The following is a 26421-nucleotide window of genomic DNA, read 5'->3' on the forward strand; positions in this document are numbered from 1 at the left end:
TGTTCCAAATCCTCTCCACTTTTCTCATGATACAGGAGTCCCAAGGAGAGGTTGGGGTTTTCACAATTAATCTCATCACAAAGGATGAAGCAAACTAATCTACAGTGACAGAGGCAAATCAGTGGTTGCCCAAGGATGAGGCACAGTGGGTGAAGGAGGTGAAGAAGACATGAGAGGATTCTAAAGAGATACAAAGAAACTTGGGAGGTGATGGATATGGTTATTATCCTGATCATTGTGATGGTTTCACATACATACACATATATCAAGACTCATTAAAATTTGTATAATTAAAATGTGTACAGTTTATATATCTATTATACTTCAATAAAGCTAATAAATTTGGGTTTTAAAAATAAGATAGTTTTACTGAGTGGCTGTTTCTGTGCAATCTACAGAGATTTTTCCTTAACCTTTATACTACAGGTAGAATTAACTAGGCCCTTATCCCAAACTTATGGGGACATATGACTTCTTTCAGAAATAAGTTATACTTGCTATAGCTGGAGAGTACATTTCAGTGAGCCAATCACCAAAAGATTTCCAAAAAAAGATTTTTATCTAATGCCCACTTCCACTTGTAAGTTATGCTAAAAATACATAGGTACACTAAGATTCCTTAAAATCCTGGACATCCTCAAACTACACAGTGTTCTGGGATCCAAGTTCTTTTATTTGCTGCTGTCAATTCCCACCCACTCCTTCACCTCCTTCTCCCTGGCATTCAATGAATCCACAAGCCTCCCTATTCTCTCTCTCTCTCACAAACAGCAACAAAGGGCTGCTAACCAGCTTTATACTGAGATGAAATCTGAATTCCTGAAGGCAAAAAGGCCCCAACATACCTTCCTATTGCCTGAGAAGAGGAAGCTACTGTATTTCTGTGCCACACAAGGCACCAAACAACTAGAGGAGAATCTTTCATAGTCTTTTCCTCTTATATGCCAAAAGCTAGACAAACGGTGGAGAGAGGAGTAAAAAGAAAAGGCAGCTTACCCATGGAGTAGAGGTTGTCAAAGCTCTGGTGCATGCGGATAATCTCATAGTAAAGTTCATCATAGCTGCTGGGGGTTGGCAGAAATGTGTCGCCATATGTGATAAACATATTAAATAGGTTCACAATCTAAAAAAGAAAGAAAGGCCCATATATAGGCATCAGGCTATGAAGACTAGAAATTATCAGTGGTGTGCTGTAGCCAGCTTTTACTGTCACACAAGAGTTGACTATAAAATTTCATGAATTTTGTAAGCCAGTTATTAAACACAGTCATTATTAAAAATTTCATTCATATAAACTTATAATTAAATTATATTAAAATGAAAGCAATAAATACTAAAAACTTATCACTTCCTAATTATTTTCTACCTTTTACTATAACCTATGTTCTGGAGATTTATAACTATTATATCTGTGTGGTGGAAATGTCATATAATGGTGTGCTACTGCACATTGCTTCCCAATTCTGCATGACTCTGGTATCACATTGATAGCTTGAAATTGGCCATGGTGGGTGTAGCTCTACAATGAAACTCAGCAAATGCTATGAATCAAGACTTTTTTCCCTCTAATGTTGAACATTTAAGAACACATTGTATAATATCCTAAGAAGATAGTCAAACTGCACAATGGCCTCCTTCTATCCCAAATAACCAGCCAGATAAACAATCATCTGTAATGTCCCTCAGAAACCAAGTGCAGCCATGATGGAACCTTCAGAGGGTCTGCTATTTACCAACATAGAGACCGCAGTAGTATACAGTAGTCTCTCAGTTGGGACCAAGGCTCACTATTCATACAGAGAGATCTAACCTATACCCACCCCTGCCAGATGATATATTTTCACGAAGGAAAGAGAGTCATGCCAAAGACATAGGTGAGAGTGGGGACCACCAGTCCAGATTCTGATCCAAAAATATATATATAGGTCTGGTTCCCTCTATGGCTTAGTCCCCAGACCACCAGCTCCTGTTTCAAACCAGTTCATTTCTGCCTTAGCATATGGCTTCAGAAAAAGAAGTATTTGTTTTGATACTCACCATAAGGGCTAAAGTAAAAATGTTGTGTTTGGCCAAAAGTACAGTCTCGTTTGACATAAGGAACTTCAGCAAATTTATCAAGGCTTTAAAAAAAAAAAAAAGACATCAACAAGCTATTCAAACCATGATTAATAAAATTAAATTAAAAACAGACTAGCTCTAAAAAAATCTGGAGGGTTACAGTGAGTGAGTCTCAGCCACCAAGGTCTTTTAAAAAGCAGGTAAGGTAGGTATATTTGAGGAAAGCACTCACCTTCCCAAGCACGTGTCTGCTTATCTGCTCATGGAAGGTTGTTAAATATCTACTTCTTTTTGCCACTTCTTAAATAACAATTAAGCTCAGAAATCTGACTATAAAACTGACATCTTGGCGTTTCAAATTTACTCCCACATGGTGATTTCCCCATCAAACTTGCTCAATTTACAGCTGAAAATGAGGGTCCCCCTTCCACCCTCAGCTGCTAGCTTCTATTGTCACCAAGCTTTAGACATGTATCTGTTTCAGACATCATTGCTAAGAGGAATATGTATCCAGTCTAAGTGGTCACCAGACGTGGCAGCTATACTGTAGAACCTACAGCTGGGCTGCAGCTCTAGATGAGGAGAGCTCATAAAGAGAAAAAAAGCCCTTAACTGCTCTAACTATCCAAACAAAGTGAAGCTTGCGCTGACCGCTTGTGACCACGACAACATTTACTGAAATCTCTTTCTGCTTGGCAACTCTTAGTGAGGGGAGAGATTTCTAAAACCCAAGCAACCTCAGTAGAGACTGACTGCCAAGTCCCTAGGTTAACAGTGCAGCTTCAGACTATTTTGCAAATAAATATTAAGCATAAAAGAAGTTATCAGTTACCTTATACTCATTCACCTAGCACACTTTGTCCACAAAATGAGTCCTGCTTCTCTGCCCATCTCAGATAATGCTCCTGTACCTACCTCCCCTACTTGATGGGATACTATAAAAGGGGTTCAGTAGCTGCAGGCAATCTGTGGTCCTTCTGCCTTCTCCCTCTCAAACCCCCACCTTCCACAGACCCAAGAAAAGGCTCGACCTCTCTTTTTCTAGGACCATATCTGCTTCTTTGCCAGCAGAGAAGTTCATTCTCCCATGATCTCAGAGTTTTGTGTGAAGTTTACTACTCTTAAAGAAGAGATGTGAGCTTTGATTTGGAACAGCAGGGAATAATGAGTAGGAGTGAGACTCTCCAGACTCTTGCTGCCTGCCACACAACACCCCTCACTCTCAATCCTTTAAAAGCACAGGTACAGTAAAGAAACAGCAGGCAAGGAAAGTATAAGAGGCTGGCTTCACCCACATTCTGTTTCTAAAGCCTGAATCTTCCCCTCAAATAGCAAAAAAGCCTTGCCAGGCATGAAGGAGACAGGCATCTTCATTTATAAACTCTTTACCGCGGCCCCGATTTGAGTTCTCTGGGGTTTCATAATGAAAAGGCAAATGATAGGCAGCTGGCCCTTTTAATGGTGTCTGTTAAGTGATCAAGTGATCTGTTGGACTGCAGGGAAAAAAAGGCTCCATGGAGCCCATTCAGGATCACACAACCTGCTTAGCTCCTACAAGGAGCACAGGAATAAGGGGCCTAGCTAAAATCCACATAAAAATGACTAACCCAAACTTCCCTCCTTAAAGAAGATCACCTTGCTGAGCCACGTAGGGACTGCCCACCCCACCACCTAATCCCCAGACCTGACAATCGGACTCTATAAACTCACAGAGGTGAGAGAAAGGATGGGCAGCATGCGTGGCGTTCTGTAAAACGTAATGGCTAGAGACAAAGCAGCTTTTGTACACATCCAATCAACAAGGGCTTTTGTCCCCAGCACACACAGCACAGAGATGCAGCCTCAGCAGTGGCTATGTGGTAATTAAAGGGCAGGAAACCTGGAGAAAAGGATGCGGGAGCAATGATTTATTGCTCCTCTGCTGGACTATAGCTAGTCTTGATCTCTGGGATTCAGAGTCCAGGATGACAAAGTGATAAATATTAGAGGAGGAAGACAGCAATTCTGGCACAGGCCAAGAGACAACCTGTGTCCCAACAGCCACAGGCATTAGCAGAGCCAGAGTACTGAAAGGGAGAGTCCAGTACTGCAATACTCTGAGAGTCAGTGCCAGAGCGGCTTGCATTCTGCCCCTGAAAATGCAGGTCAGATATTCTGCTCCCCAAAGAACCAAGGTCTTCTCATCTGGAAGTAAGAATTCTCTGCAGGGGCCAGGCGCGGCGGCTCACGCCTGTAATCCTAGCACTTTGGGAGGCCAAGACAGGCAGATTGCCTGAGTTCAGGAGTTCGAGAACAGCCTGGGCAACAGGGTGAAACCCTGTCTCTACTAAAACACAAAAAATAAAAATTAGCTTGGCATGGCGGCATGAGCCTGTAGTTCCAGCTACTCGAGAGGCTGAGGCAGAAGAATTGCTTGAACCCAGGAGGCAGAGGTTGCAGTGAGCCAAGATCGCGCCACTGCACTCCACCCTGGGCGACAGAGTGAGACTCTTTGTTCAAAAAAAAAAAAAAGAGAATTTTCTCTACAGAGAATTTAACAGGCAACTAAAATGAAACCTCTGACATCACAGATGGTAACTCTTCTTCAAAACAGAATGTCCCAAATATCCCATGAAATAGTGCTTTTCTCCATCATCATCTCCCTGACTTCACACTCGCTATATCAACTGCTCAGTGTCCTATACACCAGTACACACAGATTTTAGCCTCTGACCTGATATGATGGGAGTTTTAAGTCTGTGAGGCTTTGACATAGCTGATTATAGATTTTTAGAGAAAATACCTTAGGTTATTTAATCCAATTTCCTCATTTTTTGATAAGAAAACTCCATGCCCCATTCCACCCCAAACTAGCTGGTGACTAAGCTGGGACTAGAACCTGGTCTCCTGTTTAGTGTTCTTTCTACCATCCCATTAAGAAGATAAACAAGCTGGGTGCGGTGGCTCACGCCTGTATTCCCAGCACTTTGGGAGGCCGAGGAGGGCGGATCATGAGGTCAGGAGTTCGAGACTATCCTGGCCAAGATGGTAAAACCCTGTCTCTACTAAAAAATACAAAAATTAGCCAGGCGCGGTGGTGAGCACCTATAATCCCAGGTACTCGTGAGACTGAGGCAGGAGAATCGCTTGAACCTGGAAGGCGGAGTTTGCAGTGAGCCGAGATCAGGCCACAGCACTCTAGCCTGGGTGACAGAGCAAGACTCTGTCTCAAAAAAAAAAAAAAAAAAAAGATTAAACAAATAAAGGTACGAGATCAAGATGAATGTTAAAGTGGGGTTGCAGCTTACTATAAATAGTATGCTTGTTAAAGTGGGGTTGCAGCTTACTATAAATGGTATGCTTAGACCTGCTGACTATACTGTTACCAGTACTTCTCTAGACTCTGGTTTATAACTTTCTCTACCTATTAGCTGCTCTATGTCATTTTCATGTATTTGGTCCCCGTTTTCCCTTGGTCCTCAGCCACTTGTTAAAGTACAAGTATTTAATACCTCATTATTGCGTTCCTGTCACTCACTGGCAGCACAAAAAGATTCCCAGAAGCTTTGCTCAGCATGAGCCGCCTCAGCAGGGCTCTCCGCCAGCTCCTTGGCCTGCTCTCCACTGTCTTATCTACATCTCAGCTCTCACCTCCACCTCTCTATCCCTTGTGGCTGCTTTCTCTCTCTTTTTTTTTTAAGCACACAACTATCAACTAAAACTGTTCCTAATTCCCTCAGTTAGTGTTGCCTTCTTCAAAATTAGATACTGCCAATGGAAGATGACTGGATATGGACATTAAAGGGAGCCAAGATCCCCTTTCTTTAGACCCAAAACAAAACCAAAAAATATGGGTATAAACAATAACCAGGTTTATTTATAAACTATTATAGACTGAGTTTTGCACAGGGTTTATGCCAAAAAAGACAGGTTTAGGCCAAAGAAGAAAATGCCCTGTGTCAAGGGCAGTTTCAAGGACAGCAGAGAACTGGCACTCAGAATCTCAGTGCCAACACACAGCTCATGCTGGCAGGCTCCTGACTCACCCCCTCTACATACACACACATTTTTAGAAAACTGGCCTTGATCCACTTGTCCACTTGATGCCATCTGGGCACATGACCAGCCAAATTGTTCCAAGGACACTCACAGAAGTAGCAGTACATACAGGGAAGAGTTAAGATAACTAAAAAATAAGGGGATGATTGCCTAAACATAGTATTGTTAATCAGTCATACATCTGTAAGACTTTGCAATCAGGTACAGTAAATGTTGTAGTCATTATGAAGATATGAGGGACAAGATGTACCATTTAATTTAATCCTTTGCTTTATCATGTTTCTCATTGTTAAATAATAGTTTCTAAAATGAAGTGGGGGATAAACGGCTAACACGAGATTCTTCACCAAAGGCCTGACTCCTGGTCTGAGAGATTTCCAACGAAGCATGACCTTATGGTATAGAAACTTAATACTGTGTAAACAGCTTTACCCACTAGGTGAGCAATGGCTGCTCACTCCCTCAAAAGAGAATGGCATGGCTTGTTGCAGAGAATATCCTTTTGGACAAGGGCAAGCTTGGTAGTTGAGACCTTCCAGACCTTAAGAGATAATGCCCAAGGGCCCATATTCCACATCCCTTGGAATGGGCTGTTCCAAAATACCAATGCCAAGAGATAAATCACAGAGGAATGCATAATTTCCTCTAGAAGAGTGACAACAACTACAAGTTAATGACTGTGCCCAGAAGCTCACACAGAGCATCTCAAACTTTCCTTTTTTTCTAATACCCTCTATCTGATACCTTAAAAAGAGACATTTAACTACAGAAATCACCTTCCTCAAGCTGCATTCACCTCTTTTCAAAGTGAGAAACACCATGGTCATAAGTGGCAGGAAAGGTAACACTTATTAGGTGCCTGCTAGGTGCTAGATATTATGTAAAGCACTTAAAGTATATTCTTCTCACTGAATCCTCTTAACAATCTGATGAAGTAGGTATTATTGTTCCCATTTTATGGATGAGCAAATCAAAATTCAGAAAGGTTAAATAAATTACCCAAAGCCAATACACTCATTGGAGCTAAACTGCATTAAGGACAAATCACGCTGGGGAGAAGAAGGTCTCTGAACTCCCACCGCTGCGGTCTATGAAACTACTGGATCCACCGAAACTTCAATTTAAAAAACATTTGTTGGCCGGGCGCGGTGGCTCAAGCCTGTAATCCCAGCACTTTGGGAGGCCGAGATGGGCGGATCACGAGGTCAGGAGATCGAAACCATCCTGGCTAACACTGTGAAACCCCGTCTCTACTAAAAAATACAAAAAACTAGCCGGGCGAGGTGGCGGGCGCCTGTAGTCCCAGCTACTCGGGAGGCTGAGGCGGGAGAATGGCGTAAACCTGGGAGGTGGAGCTTGCAGTGAGCTGAGATCTGGCCACTGCACTCCAGCCTGGGCGACAGAGCGAGACTCCGTCTCAAAAAAAAAAAAAAAAAAACATTTGTTGGGGATACAGGAGCTATCTAGGGCCAGTATTTATATTTGCGACCAAAAACCATACTTCGATCACAATTCCACTGATTAGCCCCTCACATATCAAAGTGACCAAAGGAAAAAATCCTATAAGCTCAGAGTACATCTCTTTTTTTCTTTCTTTTTTTTTTTTTTTTGAGACACAGCTCAATTCTGTTGCCCAGACTGAAGTGCAGTGGCGTGATCTTGGCCCACTGCAACCTCTTTCCAGGTTCAAGAGATTTTCCTGCCTTAGCCTCCCAGGTAGCTGGGATTACAGGCACCCATCACCATGCCCAGCTAAGTTTTGCTTTTTTTTTTTTTTTTTGAGACGAAGTCCCACTCTGTTGCCCAGGCTGGAGTGCTATTGTGTGATCTCGGCTCATTGCAAGCTCCACCTCCCGGGTTCACACCATTCTCTTGCCTCAGCCTCCCAAGTAGCTGGGACTGCAGGCGCTTGCCACCACGTCTGGCTAATTTTTTGTGTTTTTAGTAGAGACGGGGTTTCACCGTATTAGCCAGGATGGTCTCGATCTGACCTCGTGATCTGCCCGCCTTGGCCTCCCAAAGTGCTGGGATTACAGGCGTGAGCCACCACACCCGGCAATTTTTGCATTTTTAATAAAGACAAGGTTTTGCCACATTGGCCAGGCTGGTCTCAAACTCCTGACCTCAAGTGATCTGCCCACCTTGGCCTCCCAAAGTACTAGGATTACAGGCATGAGCCACCACGCCTGCTCAGAGTACATCTGTCTAAATGTCTCAGGACTTCACTCCGCTGGCCTAAGATAATTAAACCCACACAATCTCAAAAAAACAAGAGATTGCAGGAATTCAAATAAGTATTTGTACACCCATGTTTACAGCAGCATCATTCACAACAGCCAAAAGGTGGAAGCAACCCAAATGTCCATCAACAGATGAATGAATAAACAAAATATGGTATATACATATGGCAGAATATTATTCAGCCTTAAAAACGAAGAAAATTCTGACAACACAGATGAACCTTGAAGATATTATTCTAAGTGAAATAAACCAGTTACAAAAGGACAAATGCTGTTTAATTCTACTTAAATGAAATACCCAGAGTAATCAAATTCAGAGTTAGTGGTTGCCAGCGTCTGGCATAAGGGGGAATTAAGTATTATTGCTGGCCGGACACGGTGGCTCACACCTGTAATCCCAGCACTTTGGAGGCCAAGGCAGGTGGATTACCTGAGGTCAGAAGCTCAAGACCAGCATGCAACATGGTGAAACCCCGTTTTTACAAAAAAAAAAAAAAAAAAAAAAAATGGCCTGACATGGTGGTGCACACCTATAGTCCCAGCTACTCGGGAGGCTGAGGCAGGAGAATCACTTGAACCCAGAGGCGGAAGTTGCAGTGCACCAAGATCGCACCACTGCACTCCCACCTGGGCAACAGAGTGAGACTCCATCTCAAAAAAAAGAAAGAAAAAAAAAAGAGTTATTGTTTAATAAGTACTGAGTTTCAGTTTGGGAAGATAAAAAAAAGTACTGGAAATGGAAGGTAGTAATGGTTGCACAATGTGAATATACTTAATGCCACTGAACTATATGGTTAAACATAGTTACAATGATAAATTTTATGTTTATTTTACCCCAATTAAAAAGAAAAACAAGAGGTCAAGGTCTTTCTTTCCACAGACACTCCCAAGAGCCTCACAAACACTCCAGTCTCACTTTCTGTAACCTCTGCATAACTGACTGGCTGACATTCACATCAAAGTACACCACACTGAGTACAGGGACAAACGTACAAAGACGCTTCCTCACTGATAGGGAAAAGGAAAGGAGCCAAATATACCCAATCAACAGAGAGCCCATGGACTTGAGCAGGAAGGCAAATTCAAAATGAACCCCGAGTAGCCTTCAGCAACACTATGGCAATCTTCAAAATAATCACCAAAGTTCACCATCCAAACTAACAATGCACTAAGTACCAACACTATCCTACAAAATCCTTAGAGACCCTGGGTTTGACTCCTAATCCTTGCTGTTTCATCTGTTATACTTAATTAGGCTCCAAGTACTCTTACTCTGCACCAAGTGAAGAACTGAGAAATTACTGCAGTAAAATATTTGAGGTATTATATTACACATTAAATATGTTTAAGTTGTAGGGAAGTGAGTGTTCAATACACACTCATTTCTTCGTTGGAAAGTCTTTCATATTAGGCCCCTTGAAAACTTACTTTCTTGGCTCTTTTTCAGGAACTCCAAATTGGCTACAACTGCTGTCTCTTTGGACCGTACTAGAGGCAACCAGTCTCACACTCAGATTCAGTCCATGTTCCCTTCCCTGGGGAGTCCTGTGCATCATATTTGGTGGAACAGTATGACAACAGTGTGTCAGTGTGTAGAGTTTTGACTTTTCTGCATGCAGATGGAGGTGGAATACAGAAGACTGTGCAGGTTCTGGGAAGCTGAGCCAGGACCAGGCACTCTGATGGTTCCCTAAGTCCCACGTGAATTCCCAGAGGCAGAGGCAGCCAATATAATTTTTTTTCTTTTTCTTTTTTTTTTTTTTTGAGACAGAGTCTCACTCTGTCACCCAGGCTGGAGTGCAGTGGCGCAATCCCAGCTCACTGCAACCTCCACCTCCCTGGTTCAAGTGATTCTTGTGCCTCAGCCTCCCAAGTAGCTGGGATTGCAGGCATACACTATCACACCTGGCTAATTTTTGGTTTGGGAGTTTTTTTTGTTTTTTTGTTTTTTTTTTTTTTTGAGACAGGCTGGAGTGCAATAGCGTGATCTTGGCTCACTGCAACCTCTGCCTTCTGTGTTCAAGCAATTCTTCTTCCTCAGCCTCCCACGTAGCTGGGATTACAGGCACCCACCACCACGCCCGGCTAATTTGTGTATTTTTAGTAGAGATGGGGTTCCACCAGGCTGGTCTCGAGCTCCTGACCTCAGGTGATCTGCCAGCCTTGGCCTCCCAAAGTGCTGGGATTACAGGTGTGAGCCCCTGCGCCCAGCCTACCCTAATTTTCAAATAGGAAGAGTTGAATACAATCCATCTGAGAATCCTGCCATCTTACACAGCCGCCCAACACACACCGCACAAGGAACCTTTTTTTCAGAACTGTTCCTAGCATTAATACACAATGAGGACTTTCCCAGAATTTTTTCTATCCTCCTTTGAATTCAGGAGGTGGGAAAAAAGGTAGCAGCAAATTGTGTTGCCATGTAGGAGTAGAATGAATAATGGATATGGGAATTTCTCCAGGACTAAAACCTGTCCCCCACATTAAGGTAAACCAGGTGCACAGAGGAACAAGCCAACCACAGGAAGACACAATTAAGTGGTAGCTCAGGCGCCTGCCTCAAAGAAGCAGAGGGGAGGCTTAATTACAAAATGAAGTGAATAACATTTAAATAAGATTAAAAACAGGAAGGAGACAGCCTCCAGGAGAGCACAAATAAATGTCTCCAAAGAATCAGGTCAGAGAAAGCTGTCTATTTGAGCAGCTTTTACATGCTATGAAGACAAAGAGCAAAGACAACACTCATCCAGACTCGATTTTGTGGCCTGGCATGGAGCTAGGATTAGGTACCACAGAACCCAGATCAAAACCTGTTCATTAGGAGAGATGGATAATTTCATAGTGATTGATAAAAGAATAATATTACCATCTCAGTTGCTTAGGACAGATGTCAAGAAACTCAAAGGACAGGATGAAAATAGCACTAGTGTAACAAGCTAATGCCACCAAAACCCTGGAGGCACTATAAACTCTAGCCAATTCCAGCATCTCTGGACAAAATCACCAATTACCCAGGGACATTGCCAGCAATCAGCAGGCTCACTGTCAATCAGCAGAGTGGCGCAGGAGTGAATCTGACGCCAAAACCTGCCAGTAGAATAATTTAAAAATACTCAGCCAGGCGCAGTGGCTCACGCCTGTAATCCCAACACTTTGGGAGGCCAAGGTTGGTGGATCACAAAGTAAGGAGTTCAAGACCAGCCTGGTCACCATGGTAAAAGCCTGTCTCTACTAAAAATACAAAAATTAGCCAGGCATGGTGGTGTGCGCCTGTATTCCCAGCTACTTGGGAGGCTGAGGCAGGAGAATTGCTTGAACCCGGGAGGCAGAGGTTGCAGTGAGCTGAGATAGTGCTACGGCACTCCAGCCTGGGCTACAGAGCAAGACTCCGTTGTGGGGGGAGCGGGGGGAACAACTCTAGGTGGCTTTTCAGAATAAAGGCATCTGTCTGGCTGCAAGCCTAAGCACCTCACTGACACAGAGGCCAAAGAATCAAACAAGAAAATGAAATGGCTCTGGCTGTATGCTATCAGCCTCTCCAGGTGAACAGAGCACACAAGTCAGTATGTCAACAGCCTGCACTGACTAAAGGTTCCACATTCCTCTAAATGAGTCAGAAATGGAACAAATCCTTTCTTTAAATGGAAATCTGCTTCCACCCTTACCATTTTCCTTGCAGTCAATGTGTATCTGCTAAAAAAAAAAATAAATAAGGTTCTCAACCATCTTCCATTCCCCATTTTCTTGCAGATAATGCAAACCTCACAATTAGCACCCACCCTCTTCTTTTTCACGAAAATGAGTTTCTACATGAAAGTTCCCAGATCCTAGACTTTGGGAAATGTAGGGTCTCTGTGCAGCTGCCTCTAACCAAGCACGCTCAGGAGCCACTGCCATCTTCTCGGGCCCTATACCAACTGCTCCTTTCCCCCCAACGTTTCCCAAATGAGTGATAGCCAAAATCACCCTTTAAGAAATATAAAAGTCAATGAGACCATGTCTCAGTGGAGCCATCTGACACAGAACCAATAACTTTACTTTTTGCCAAAATGAGGTAGGACCAATAACAGACTTGTCTTGCTCCCTCGAGATCCAGAGAAGGATGATACCTTATGAAACCACATGATATGTCCCTTTGAAACTAGTATAGGCAGAGTAACCAAAAGCACAGCTAATCCTTCCCCTGTCCCTTTTACTTGACAAAATGCTCATGGGCCTATGAGAGTTGACATTTTTCTGGATAGGAAGTGACTGCATGCACAGAAAAAAGAACAAAGTGATCTCTTGCTCTTTTGGGGGCTTTTACGTGGGAATCTTTTTCTCCCTGTAACAGGCTAAACCTGTTAGAGATTCTTATCTTTTGCTTCTGCCAAGTTTCTGAGGGGATGAGAGAAAGATTCAAAATAGTGTAAATTTTGGATTCAGCCAAATGTAGTGATTTGAAAGGGAAAAAAGCTTCCTGGCATTCCTTTTTAGTCCTTGGGCTTTCTCTACGGCTGTAGAGAATATTTCATAACTACATTATAGAACCAGAAAGATACCTTCTAATGCCCCTGAATTAGAACATTCTAACTTTGAGAAGAATTGATTACCCATAGAGGAAAAAAGCCTATTTTTGCATATAGAAGCTAGAGCAGTCTTAATTAGGCACATCAGTCTAGAATATATCTTGTGACATATTTGCCTAAATCAGAGAAAATTTAGCGGAATGAGGAAGAGCAATTTTAAAAACAAGATAGAAATAGCAGCTGCCAAAATTCCCCTTCCCATCTACTCTAGTTTTTACTGCTATGTTCTTTCCTGCCTGGATACTCTCTTCAAAACTAAAAGAAGCAATGTTGTAGAGTTATATAAGATGTCATCATTGGAGGAAGCTGGGTGAAGGGTACATGAAACTCTACATACTATTTTTGCAACTTCCTGTAAGTCTATAATTACATCAAAATTAAAAGTTTAAAAAAGAAACTAAACTAAAAGAAGAACACAATGAAAAGTTCAAAGGATAGTTTCTCAAAATCAAGAGGGGCTGCTGAACTATCAAAGCTACATCTACACAAGAACTGCCAGATAAATCTATGGCTTGAGTCAGCCTTTCTCTTGAAAAATTTCAGTCCTGCATGGCAACACTTATAAGTAAAACAAGCTTCCAACAAAAGGTTCTCAATTGCCAGTCTTGAGATGTACCTAACCAAGAAGTCATAGGCCTCTGCCAGTAATAGCAGAGCCAGCTGGATCTAGAACGCTGTGATACTCCCTGGGTTTTCCATTTTTCCCAGTAGATATGTAAAAGGTCAGGCCATGTACAATTTCTCTCTTTTTCACAAAGCTGTGAATGCTTTGGATGTTACTTAGCACAGTGAAGCTGAACAGATTGTTCTGGGGGCTTAGGGGGCCTTTCTTCCTGCAGGGAGGCAAATGTTGCTTAGTGATCTGTATCTGAGCATAGGAGTCAGGAACTCTAAGTTCTAATCATGACTCTGTTTAGTGTCTGGTTCCACGATCCTTAGCAAGTCACTTAACCCTTCTATATCTCTAATCCATTCCCCAACAAATGGGAATAAAAATAATGACTTATCACCGGGATGTGGGAGAGTGAAAGGGTAACAACTGTGATCCATATATAAATGTCGAATATAAAATGCCAGTATAAATCTGCCTTTAAATCAACCCATGTTTTCAGACGATGGAAACTCATACTATTTAAATGTAGGCTGCCTCTCCAATGCCCCTTCTTCCTGCAGTGGAAGTAAAATAAGCTGAATCCATGAAGCTCTGTTCAAGTATTTCCCTCTCCAACAACTACATGCTTCTCTCTGCACATCCTGCTCATTCTTTGTTTAATGGCTTGGAAACCATCAAAGTTTCCATTTTTACTTAGTTAAAAGCAATCCATCCATCTGTGGGTAAGGAAGAATGAGAAAAACAAAATAAATTACTAACTACTCTCTTTCACATCAACAAATCAAATAAACTAAGGTGGGTGGCTGACCCTATCAAAGGTGATGATGTCAGCTCAACAGAACCATTAACGAGTTACATCCTACTATTATTATTATTATTTGGCTCAAACACAACATTGTGCTTTTAGAGAATGTTGATCCATCATTAATGAAAATCCTACATATCCATTCATCCACTTATTTATTCATCCAAATGTTATCTGAGTTCCTATTAAAAAGCTAAGTAGGCCGGGTAATATGGCGCATGCCTATAATCCCAACAATTTGGGAGGCCAAGGCAGGCAGATCACTTGAGTTCAGGACTTCAAGACCACCTGGGCAACATGATGAAACCCCATCTCTAAAAAAAGGAAAATACGAAAATAAGCCAGGCATGGTGGTACGCATCTGTAGTCCCAGCTCCTTGGGCTGCTAAGGTGGGAGGATCCATTGGGCCCGGGAGGTCGAGACTGCAATAAGCCATAATTGTGCCACTGCACTCCAGCCTGGGCAAGACCCTGTCTCAAAAAATAAATAAATAAATAGCCAAGTAGTCTGCTAGAGATGTAACAATGATTAAAAAACAGGCCTTGGCCGGGCGCGGTGGCTCAAGCCTGTAATCCCAGCACTTTGGGAGGCCGAGACGGGCGGATCACGAGGTCAGGAGATCGAGACCATCCTGGCTAATACCGTGAAACCCCGTCTCTACTAAAAATACAAAAAACTAGCCGGGCGAGGTGGCGGGCGCCTGTAGTCCCAGCCACTCGGGAGGCTGAGGCAGGAGAATGGCGTAAACCCGGGAGGCGGAGCTTGCAGTGAGCTGAAATCCGGCCACTGCACTCCAGCCCGGGTGACAGAGCGAGACTCCGTCTCAAAAAAAAAAAAAAAAAAAAAAAACAGGCCTTGCCCTCCAGGAACTTTTTTGAGAGGAAATACAGATATTTAAACAAATGATTGTAAAAACATACGAAATTAGCATGGCGTCTTGCACCTATGGTCCCAGCTCCTTGGGAGGCTAAGTTGGGAGGATCACTTGAGCCCAGGAGACAGGTTGCAGTGAGCTGAGATCATGGCACTGCACTCCAGCCTGGGCAACAGAATGAGATCCTGTCTCCAAAAAAAAAAAAGCAAACATAGCGAAACAATGTGATATACTAAAATAGGGACCCAATATGCTATAGAAAACACTCCGAAAATAAGACATAGTGAACAAAATGGTCTATAGCCTCAAGAAGTTCAAAGCAGATTGCTCATCTAAAATTCCCAGTAGGAACGCAATGTGATCAGTAAACAAAGAAAAATATTGGCCGGGTGCAGTGTCTCACACCTTTAATCCCAGCACTTTGGGAGACAAAGGAGGGCAGATCACCTGAGGTCAGAAGTTTGAGGCCAGCTTGGCCAACATGGTAAAACTCCATCTTTACAAAAGTTAGCCTGGCATAATGATGCGTGCCTTTAAGTCCCAGCTACTTGGGGCGGGGGCTGTGGTGGGAGGATTGTTTGAACCTGCAATCACACCACTGCTCTCCAGCCTAGGCAACAGAGTGAGACTCTTTCTCAAAAAAAAAAAAAAAAAAAAAAAAATTACCTAGATACTAAGATGTTTTGTGAGAACAGGATTAATTGGGAGGCTATGGAACTTAAAATTAAGACAGGTTTTTGACACAAGATCATGGAGGGGCTTCAGATGGTCCAGAAACTCTGAAACTATATGCAAAATATGCATGTGCAAATGGACATTTTTTCTGGATACAAAGATGACTGTAGCTTTCATTCTATTCTCAAAGGTAAAGAACTATTTCACTATGATCTTATTCCAAAACCCAGTTTTCTACCTCTATCAGTGGAGAGTTTTAAGATCTAATCTTTTACTTAGACTCGGAGATCTGGGTTGCCTAGACATCAGAGAAGAGCTTTCAAACTTTCTATAATGTGGTAAAAAACAGTGATTGCTCAAAACAGGGGAATGCAGAGCAATAGGACTTTTTCCTTTCCATATTCTAGTTAAAATTAGCCTAAATATATTTTCCCACATACTCAGATATCATGGTGACAGGCATCATAGAAACAGACAGTGGCAGCAGGGAGTAGGTCAGGGCTTGTATCTGTAAAACCAACTAGGAAAAGTTTATCAGGCAAAATTGAACCCCCAACTAATACAGCTGGCTCCTCCTTGTCCATAAGATCATACCTGTGAATTCATTATGGGAATCTGGGGACCTCTGGCTACCTCCCCAATAATAATAAAGAGCTAATACAGTCAAACAGCATAGAAATAAAAATCAGCACTGAAGTACAGTGATACTAAACACCCACATTACAAACTACATCTGGACCCTAGATGATTGCTTCCTAGATAACCAAGGGCTTTTGTGTGTCCAGTTTAATAACACATGCCTTACCAGTCTTATAAATAAAATTTCATTACAGTTTGCAGCACATGTATGGCAAAGGATATATACACATAAGCATATTTGCCATGATGAGTTTCACATAGCTCCCTCAAATCCATAAGTCTAGAAGGCAAAGAATGAGTGAAAACATGGGCAATCCAACATATGAAGGGTAGTGTCTGCCAAGAGGTAGGTGGATCCACCATAGACATACTTGTATTCACGGAATGCAATATTATACACTATTACGGGCTCTGACTGCATGGGATGCAACATTGTGTTTTGCAGCTTTCCTTAACATCTGCTGCTCTGCATCTCACTGTACACTCCACATATGATAACATAGACCCAGGTTCCAGGAGGGCTTACCCATCTATACAGGAAAAGGAGCTAATGTCACTTAGCAGAGAACTCCAGTACAAATGTCTAGATGCCTTCGCAACAAGCAATGGTCCATGCCTCTTTAAGGACACTCATATATACTTCCCCTCAACTCATCAAGGGCCTTAGACTGTCATGCAATCAGTCCTGAGAATAGGACATAATTATAAATAGAGCTGAAAGTTCGGAAAGACATAACGTCAACTGACCAACACAGAATAAAAAATGGCCTTCTTCTTCACCACTTCCTAGTGAGAAAAGCAAAATGCTGAGTCAGAAAAGATAAATATAAAAGCCATTTTTAAATCTCTTTAAAAGATAATCGCTTGTTTCAGCAAAAATGACGGCAATGTATTCTGGAGTTTATGACATATGTAAAAAGTAAAATGCAAATGCATGACTATAATAACACAAAGAACAGTTCATACCAATAAAAGTGTGGATTCATCAAGAGAACAGAGGATATAAAATTGGGATAGAAGGAGAATAACAGGAAGCCCTGAGCCCCAGGAAACAGACCAGAAAGAAGAATAGAAGGCAATGTGGACAAGACAATGGAATAGGATGATGAGGAAGAGGACAACAGATCATGAGAATGAGAGAAAAGTCACAGAGATCACAGAGGCCAGAGATAGAATAGCTAGGACAAAAAGGAAAGAAAACAGAATGAAAGAGAAAGTAAAACCAGAAGGGAATCAGAAGAGGCAGGCAGAAACAACTACTACTACCACCTTGTTTAGTACTACAATGTGTAATTTCATTCAAGTTATAGACACACACCATTTGTACTTATTATAAATCCAACAACTGTACCAACATCTGAAGATCTGCATCATTATTGTGTTTTCTCTTCAATCCTATGCTTTTAGAGCCTAATAATCTTACAACTATCCATAGGCAACAATAATAGTCCTTTATATTAAAAGGAGGTGCTGCTACCTAAGAAATTCTACTGTTGGTCATTTCCATGTCTTTTGATCTCTCTTTAACTCCCCTGACATTCTCTCCATCTCAAACTCTCACACAATCATACTCTCCTCTCCTGAAATATCAAAATGCCACTATTGCCACTTAGTGTTATTCTCCTACTCCCCCTTTACCACCATAGGCAGTAACTGCAAAAACTTGCTAATCCATTAATTAAAGATCTCTACTTCCCATTATGGGGGACTAAATTTAGAAAGCCAAATTGGGTTGGGAGGAAATCATGTGTCACAACAAGTGAGATGAATTCCATGGAAGGGGGCTGGGTTACTGGCCTGTTTCTTATAAAGCCTCTGACACTAACACATCCTATTCTGCTGAAAATACAGAGCAGCTCTCCTATGGGTGGGCAACCTTTCATCACTGTAATCATCTGGAGAAGATTTTATTGTACCATCAGGTCTCAAAAGCCACAGGACCTAGCAGCAAGCAACTGCCTCAGGGAACATGTCTCCTCTGCTTTCCTGAAACCTCCAATTTAGTTACACAAAAGAAAGGGGTGGCAAGCCAGCATTAATTGTACCCTTAGCGAAGAGCCACTTCCCCCCTGCAGGGGTAGCAGTGACTTTACTAGACTACCAAATGTATACAAAGACAAAGTAAACACTGTAATTTGCTGTTTTGTCTCTGGCACAGGGGGAGTGGCACAAGTGACACTGTCTGTAAACAGTAATAATGCCAGATGTAACACAAAGAACAGAATTCCCGCATCTCCCCACTCCCGTCCCTATCCCTCCATCTCTCCCTATGGCATTCCTCCTGATTACTCATCCTGAGGAAACACACAGAAACCTCCCTATAGTCCATATGCGGCTACCAAATGAAACCGAGTGAGAATCCAAGTTTGTACAGACTTCTCTTACTTCATTCTTACTCAAAGAAAGATTTATTGGAACACAAGAAATACTCAGTTGTTTTTATCAGTTGACAAAAAGTATAGGGAGGGGAAGGAACAAGGGACAAAGAATAGACATGTGACACACCCAGGTCTGGATTAGAAAAAAGCTAAAATGTTAAAAAAAAAAAAAAAAAAGACAAAAAGAGTAACTGAAAATAAAGGCATCCTAAACAAACCAAAAGGTTAAAAGACAAAAAATCCATCTTGAGCCCAGGCCTAGGGGCTCATAAAAGGTATAGAAAAAGAAGATGAGTTCAAGAGAGAAAGTTACCTGACCAGAGCTCCCGCCAGGTGTAATGCAGGCGTACCCGACACTTCTTCTGGTAGCAAAGCAGTTTGTGTACTACCTGGATGCAGCGTCTGTAACAGGGAAAGCAAACAATGAGGGTAAGCCTGGGAATATAGTGCAACTCATCACAGATCCCTTCTTAGTGAGCCGGCTTTGCTAAGGCCACTAAAGACACTGGATATGAATATGTATACATGCAAAAAAATATATAAAACTTCTGGCCGGGCACGGTGGCTCACACCTGTAATCCTAGCACTTTAGGAGGCCAAGGCAGGTGGATCATTTGAGGATAGGAGTTCAAGACCAGCCAGGCCAACATGGCGAAACCCCATCTCTACTAAAAGTACAAAAAAAGGCCTGGCACGGTGGCGCATGCCTGTAATCCCAACTGAGTGAACTTGAACTCAGTGAGCCAAAATCACTCCAGCCTGGGCAACACAGTGAGATTACATCTCAAAAAAAAATTTAAAAAAAAAAAAAAAAAAAAAAGCAGGGCATGGTGGTTCACGCCTGTAATCCCAGCACTTTGGGAGGCCGAGGTGGGCGGATCACGAGGTGAGGATATCAAGACCATTCTGGCCAACAAGGTGAAACCCCATCTCTACTAAAAATATACAAAAAATTAGCCAAGCGTGGTGGCGGGCACCTGTAGTCCCAGCTACTCAGGAGGCTGAGGCAGGAGAATGGCGTGAATCCAGGAGGTGGAACTTGCAGTGAGCCAAGATCACGCCACTGCACTCCAGCCTGGGTGACAGAGCGAGACCCCGTCTCAAAATAATAAAAATAAAAATAAAATAGCCAGGCGTGGTGGCACATGCCTGTAGTCTAAGCTACTGAGAAGGCTGAGGCAGGAGAATTGCTCGAACCTGGGAAGCAAAGGTTGCACTGAACCAAGATCGTGCCACTGTACTCCAGCCTGGGTGACAGGGCAAGACTGTCTCAAAAAACAAAAAACAAAAAAAAAAAAACTTCTGCCTTCTTCTAGTAGACTCATCAATATCTCTCTCTCTCTCTCTCCCCCTCTCTCTCTCACACACGCGCACATACACACACACATACACAATCACATACTGCTTATGCTACCCATTCCCCTTATCAATGGGTAGAGTGTGCTATAACTACTTATAAGTCAACAATCAATTAGGCGCCACTGACATCTTTCCCTTGAGTACCTTTCCAGGGAAAAAGGATAAACTAGAGGGTCACAATTAAACTATTCCACTGAAAGTGGTATAGTGACATGGAATGCAAAAACACAAAATTAAAGACCTTAATTCTCTATATCTATCTGAATGTGGTTTTTATTTAAATTAAATTTTTAATTAAATATATAATTTAAAATACCAGTCTTACTTATAAATAAAATCTATTAAAAAATTAACTGGGCATGGTGGCACATGCCTATAGTCCCAGCCACCCTGCAGGCATGCTAATTTTTTTGTACTTTTAGTACAGACGAGTTTCACCATGTTGGCCAGGCTGGTCTCGAACTCCTGGCCTCAAGTGATCCACCTGCCTCGGCCTCCCCAAGTTCTGGGATTACAGGCACGAGCCACCGTGCTCAGCCAGAAGTTCTGTTTTTCTTTTTTCTTTTTTTTTTTTTTTTGCTGCAAACTGTAAAATTTAAATTCTATTTACACTAAAAGTTAAATTAAAAATGCAGTTTGTCAGTTGTGCTAACCACCTTTCAAGTGCTCAATAGCTACATGTGGCTAATGGCTATTATCATAGCGAACAGAAAAAAATATAGAACTTTTCTATTATTGTAAAAGTTTCTACCGGACAGCATTCTGCTAGATCATTGGAATATTCAGGGTTATTCACATCTCAATAACATACATGTTTCTGAGAGTATTTCCAAATAAGCAGTTAGTAGCTTGAAGTCAAGATAAGTGATATTTTTGAAAATTATAAACCTACCAAAAGCATTTTTTTCATCCCTGAGATAGGATTTTGAAAGGTTAAAAAGCCAGATGAAATTATAAAGGTAAATACTGATGAAATTTACTTCCTAAAAATACAAATATTTTGTTTAATAAAAAAAAAATTCAATGATTACAATTAAATGGCAAACAACATGGGAAATTACATTTGCAACAAATAATATAATAGAGTTACTATGTTTGATATATAGAAGTTTATATATATAGATGATAAAAACAGTGTCCTTTGCTATAGTCTGAATGTTTATCCTCTCTGAAACTCATGTTGAAACGTAATCCCAAATGTAATATTATTAAAAGGCAGGGTCTTTAAGAGGTGACTGGGTCATAAGGGCTCTGCCCTCAGGAATAGATTAATCCACTCATGGGTTAATGGATTAATGGGTTATCATGAGAGTGGGTTAGTTATCATGAGAGTAAGTCTGTTATATAAGCCAGTCTGGCTTTCTCTCCTTAGCCCCCTCACCATACAATACCTTGCACCACCTTGGGACTCTACAGAGTGTCCCCATCAGCAAAAAGATCCTCGCCCAGAAGTAGCCCCTACACTTGGACTTCCTAGTCTTCAGAACTGTGAGACTAAATAAATTTCTTTTCTCTATAAATTTTTCAGTCTTAGGTATTCAGTTATAGCAACAAGACAACCTCTAACAACAAAGATAGGAAAAGGAAACAGTCAATAAATTCCTCCATCTCCCAAAAAAGGGAAACAGGGAAAGCCAACATTTTTCTATAATGTTCAACTTCATTTTTAAAAGGCATATTAAAACAAGATTCTACTTGTGCATATCAAATGAACATACATTTCATGCTTACAAAGAAACAGCGTTCACAATAAAAGAAAACTGGAAACAACTATGGAAAGAACATTTGATGCCAGGAGAACAGCAAGTAAATCATTACACACATGTTCCAGATTGATACCTGTCCCCCAAAATTCGTATGGTGAATTATAAATACACATCAATTCCTCTAGCTAGTGTCTCTGGCTCTCACTTCACAGAGGGAGGTTAATGGTAGAGAAATTAGAACCCTCAAAGAGTACTGGTGAAAATAAAAATAGTACAACCACTTTGGAAAACTTAGGAGTTTCTCAAAATGTTACATATAGAGCTACCACATAACCCAGCAATTCCACTACTAGGTGTATACAAAAGAAAAACACAAACAGCCTAGGTGCAGTGGCTCACGTATATCACTCCAACACTTTGGGAGGCCAAGGCAGGAGGATCACTTGAAGCCAGAAATTTCAGACCAGCCTGGGGAACAAAGCAGAACCCCATGTCTACAAAAATCTAAAAATTAAAAAAATTGGCCAGGCGCAGTAGCTTACGTTGTAATCCCGGCACTTTGGGAGGCCAAGGTGGGTGGATCACGAGGTCAGGCATTCAAGACCAGCCAAGCCAAGACGGTGAAACCTCATCTCTACTAAAAACACAAAAAATTAGCTGGGCGTGGTGGCAGGTGCCTGTAATCCCAGCTACTTGGGAGGCTGAGGCAGAGAATTGCTTGAACCTGGGAGGCGGAAGTTACAGTGACCCAAGATTGCACCACTGAACTCCAGCCTGGGCAACAAAGTGAGACTCCATCTCAAAATAAAATAAAATAAAATAAAAATAAATAAATCAGCTGGGTGCAGTGGCATGCACCTATAGTCCCAGCTACTCAGAAGGCTGAAACAGGAGGATCACTTGAGCTCCAGAGTTTAAAGCTATGATTGCACCACTGTACCCCAGCACAGGTAACAGAGTAAGACCCAGTCTCTAAAAAAAGTAAAAATAAAACAAAATATATGTCAACACGAAAACTGGCATACAAACAGTCATGGTGACATTCATAATAGCCAAAAAGTCTAAACAACCCAAATGTCTATCAATTAATGAATGAATAAATACAATGATGTGGTATTCTATACAGTGAAATATTAACCATAAAAAGGAACGGCTACAACATGGATGAACATGGAAATTATTATGCTAAATTAAAGAAGTCAGTAGTAAAAATCCACATATTCTATTATTTCATTTATATAAAATGTCCAGAATAGGCAAATACATAGAGACAAAAAGTAGATTAGTAGTCATCTAGGCCTGAGGGAGAGGGCAGAGGAAGAAATACAAAGAGTAACTACTAATGGGTACAGGATTTCTTTACACAGGGGTCAACTGAAATGGTCTAAAATTAGTTTGTGATAACAGTTGCACAATTCTGCGAATATATTTTAAAAACACTAAATTGTATACTTTAAAGCTGCTTAAAAAAACTCTGTGGCCTACTTTTTCCAAATATTTGTCAAGATATGCAAGTTACAGCTTTCACGGCAATGTTCATTTCATATATTCTATAACTAGGCATGCTTGGATTCTTGATTAAGCCATTAAATGTCCACTTTAATAGTGAGCCTGTGTTAGGTGGATAAATTGATACTCTTCATTTGAGAGGATTAGCTTTTGTATTTCCTATTTTCAATTTAAATTCACAAATTCAACATTCAATTAACTATGATCTCAGCCCTTAGAATCCCTAGTGTATGGAGGTTTCTAAGTGGCCTAAAATGCAATGTCTTAACTAAATCCAGATTCTAAGTCTCACTTTGTCATATCCTCGCTGCCCTAAAAGTACTTAAATTAGGACTTTTTTAGTCAAGGGAGGGTTTGGTCAGCCACAGGCCCAGGGCTTGGACTGTACCCCTCTGGAACTCCAGGCTCATCACACACATCACACACATCAGAAGAAACTGTCAGACCTACCCTTTTCATTCATTCATTCAACAAATCTTGACTGTATACCAACTGAATGCCAGTCCTTAAGTCTTATTACAACTAAGTTATAAAGTTCCTAGAAAACTGAACCTAGGTAAACTGCTAGTTTCAGGAAAATGAAAGTGGCTCCTCCTTTTGTCTTTTGGGGGTTTTGTTTTGTTTTGTTTTTGTTTTTGAGATGGAGTCTCACTCTCTCACAGAGGCTGGAGTGCAGTGGCATGATCTTGGCTCACTGCAACCTCTGCCTCCTGGGTTTAAGCGATTGTCATGCCTCAGCCTCCCAAGTAGCTGGGATTACAGATGCCTGCCACCATGCCTGGATAATTTTTGTATTTTTAGTAGAGATGGGGTTTTACCATCTTGGCAAGGCTGGTCTCAAACTCCCGACCTCAGGTGATCTGCCCACCTTAGCCTCCCAAAGTGCTAGGATTACAGGTGTGAGGCACCGTGCCCAGTCTGAGACTCTTTCAAGTTCTATGGCTATAACCCGAGACAAAGAATATCCCAAGACCCTACTGACTTTAGCAGACACCACATTAATCTGTTGGGTATCAATCTGAGAGCTCATAGAATCAAGCTAAAATAGGGGTAGCTACTACTATAAAGACACATGCACATGTATGTTCATTGCAGCACTATTCACAATAGCTAAGACATGGAACCAACCCAAATGCCCATCAATGATTGACTGGATAAAGAAAATGTGGTACATATACACCCTGAAATACTATGCAGCCAGAAAAAGGAATGAGATCATATCCTTTGCAGCGACATGGATGAAACTGGATGCCATCATCCTCAGCAAACTAACACAAGAACAGAAAGCCAAACACTGCATGCTCTCACTCATAAGTGGGAGCTGAACACTGAGAACACACGGACACAGAGAGGGGAACAACACACACCAGGGCCTGTTGGGGGATTGGAGGGTGAGGGGAGGGAACTCAGAGGATGGGTCAATAGGCCACGGCACACATACACCTATGTAACAAACCTACACATTCTGCACATGTAATCATTTTTTGTTTTTTTTAAGAAGAAATAATTAAAAAAAAGAAAAAGAAAAAAAATAGGAGTACCTAATTACTCGGGTCTCTTAGCAGAGGAGAAAAGAAAAAAGCAGAAAACACACTACTAACCTCTCTCTGCAGAATGAGAGCCAGAGACACCAGGTAGAGGAATTAAAATGCCTAACAACTGACCGGGCTTGGTGGCTCATGCCTATAATCCTAGGACTTTGGGAGGCTGAGGTGGTAGGATTGCTTGAGGCTAAGAGTTCAAGACCAACCTGGTCAATACAATGAGAGCCCGTCTTAAAAATAAATAAATAAAATAAACAAAATGCCTAACAGCATACCAAGGATACAAGTGAACTGAACTAAATTTATAAGTTAAAGTCCTAAAATTACTCTTCTCCAGATATTTTCAGAGTACTCCGAATAATAAACCTCCATTGCTACCTTATTAGCCTATTCTACTTGCTCCATTATTCACATCTCTCTCTGTTCTTCTCACTCCCTGTAGCTCTAAGTGGTCTTGCAGGACCCTCTCAGACAGAATTTAGTAAAAACTATTTAAACAGTACTCTCTTAAAAGACTTGGGTACCGGCCGGGCGCGGTGGGTCACGCCTGTAATCCCAGCACTTTGGGAGGCCCAGGTTGGCAGATCACGAGGTCAGGAGATCGAGACCATCCTGGCTAACACGGTGAAACCTCGTCTCTACTAAAAAACACAAAAAATTAGCTGGGCGTGGTGGTGGGAGCCTGTAGTCCCACCTACTCAGGAGGCTAAGGCAGGAGAATTGTGTGAACCCAGGAGGTGGAGCTTGCAGTGAGCCGAGATCACGCCACTGCACTCCAACCTAGGCGACACAGTGAGACTCTATCTCAAAAAAAAAGATTGGGGTACCTTCAGCAGTGATATTAAAAATATTTTACAAGCCAGGCACAGTGGCTCACACCTATAATCCCAGCACTTTGGTAAGCCAAGGTGGGTGGATCACCTGAGGCCAGGAGTTTGAGACCAGCCTAGTCAACATGGTGAAATGCCATCTCTACTAAAAAAAAAATACAAAAATTGGCCGGGAGTGGTTGGGCAGGCCTGTAATCCCAACTACTTGGGAGGCTGAGGCACGAGAATCACTTGAACCCGGGAGGCAGAGGTTACAGTGAGCTGAGATTGCACCACTGCACTGCAGCCTAGGTGCCAGAGTAAGACTCTGTCTCAAAAAAAGAAAAAAATATGTATTTTACAAACCATACAGAAAAATAATCTATAAACCAATACATACATGAAAAAATTTTAACTGAGTCCCTTTTATTCTCTAATAAACTGACCTTGTGATATTGGTTTTTTTTTTTTTTTTTTGAGACGGAGTCTCGCTCTGTCGCCCAGGATGGAGTGCAGTGGCCGGATCTCAGTTCACTGCAAGCTCCGCCTCCCGGGTTTAAGCCATTCTCCTGCCTCAGCCTCCCAAGTAGCTGGGACTACAGGCA

The 26421-nt window shown here is 41.8% G+C and overlaps 1 protein-coding gene across 1 annotated transcript in view; it reads right to left on the reverse strand.

Annotated features, from left to right (window-relative positions):
- ARMH3 (armadillo-like helical domain containing 3) overlaps window positions 1-26421 on the reverse strand; it is a 226895-nt gene that overhangs the window by 118463 nt on the left and 82011 nt on the right. Inside the window, exons 20-22 of the mRNA XM_025397660.1 lie at window positions 19203-19291; window positions 2038-2120; window positions 997-1123 (exon numbers count right to left, since the gene is read on the reverse strand). Coding sequence (XP_025253445.1) covers window positions 997-1123; window positions 2038-2120; window positions 19203-19291 — 299 coding nt within the window. The remainder of the gene's footprint in view (window positions 1-996; window positions 1124-2037; window positions 2121-19202; window positions 19292-26421) is intronic.

Source organism: Theropithecus gelada, chromosome 9, assembly GCF_003255815.1.
Source record: "Theropithecus gelada isolate Dixy chromosome 9, Tgel_1.0, whole genome shotgun sequence".
NCBI classification, from domain to species: Eukaryota; Metazoa; Chordata; class Mammalia; order Primates; family Cercopithecidae; genus Theropithecus; species Theropithecus gelada.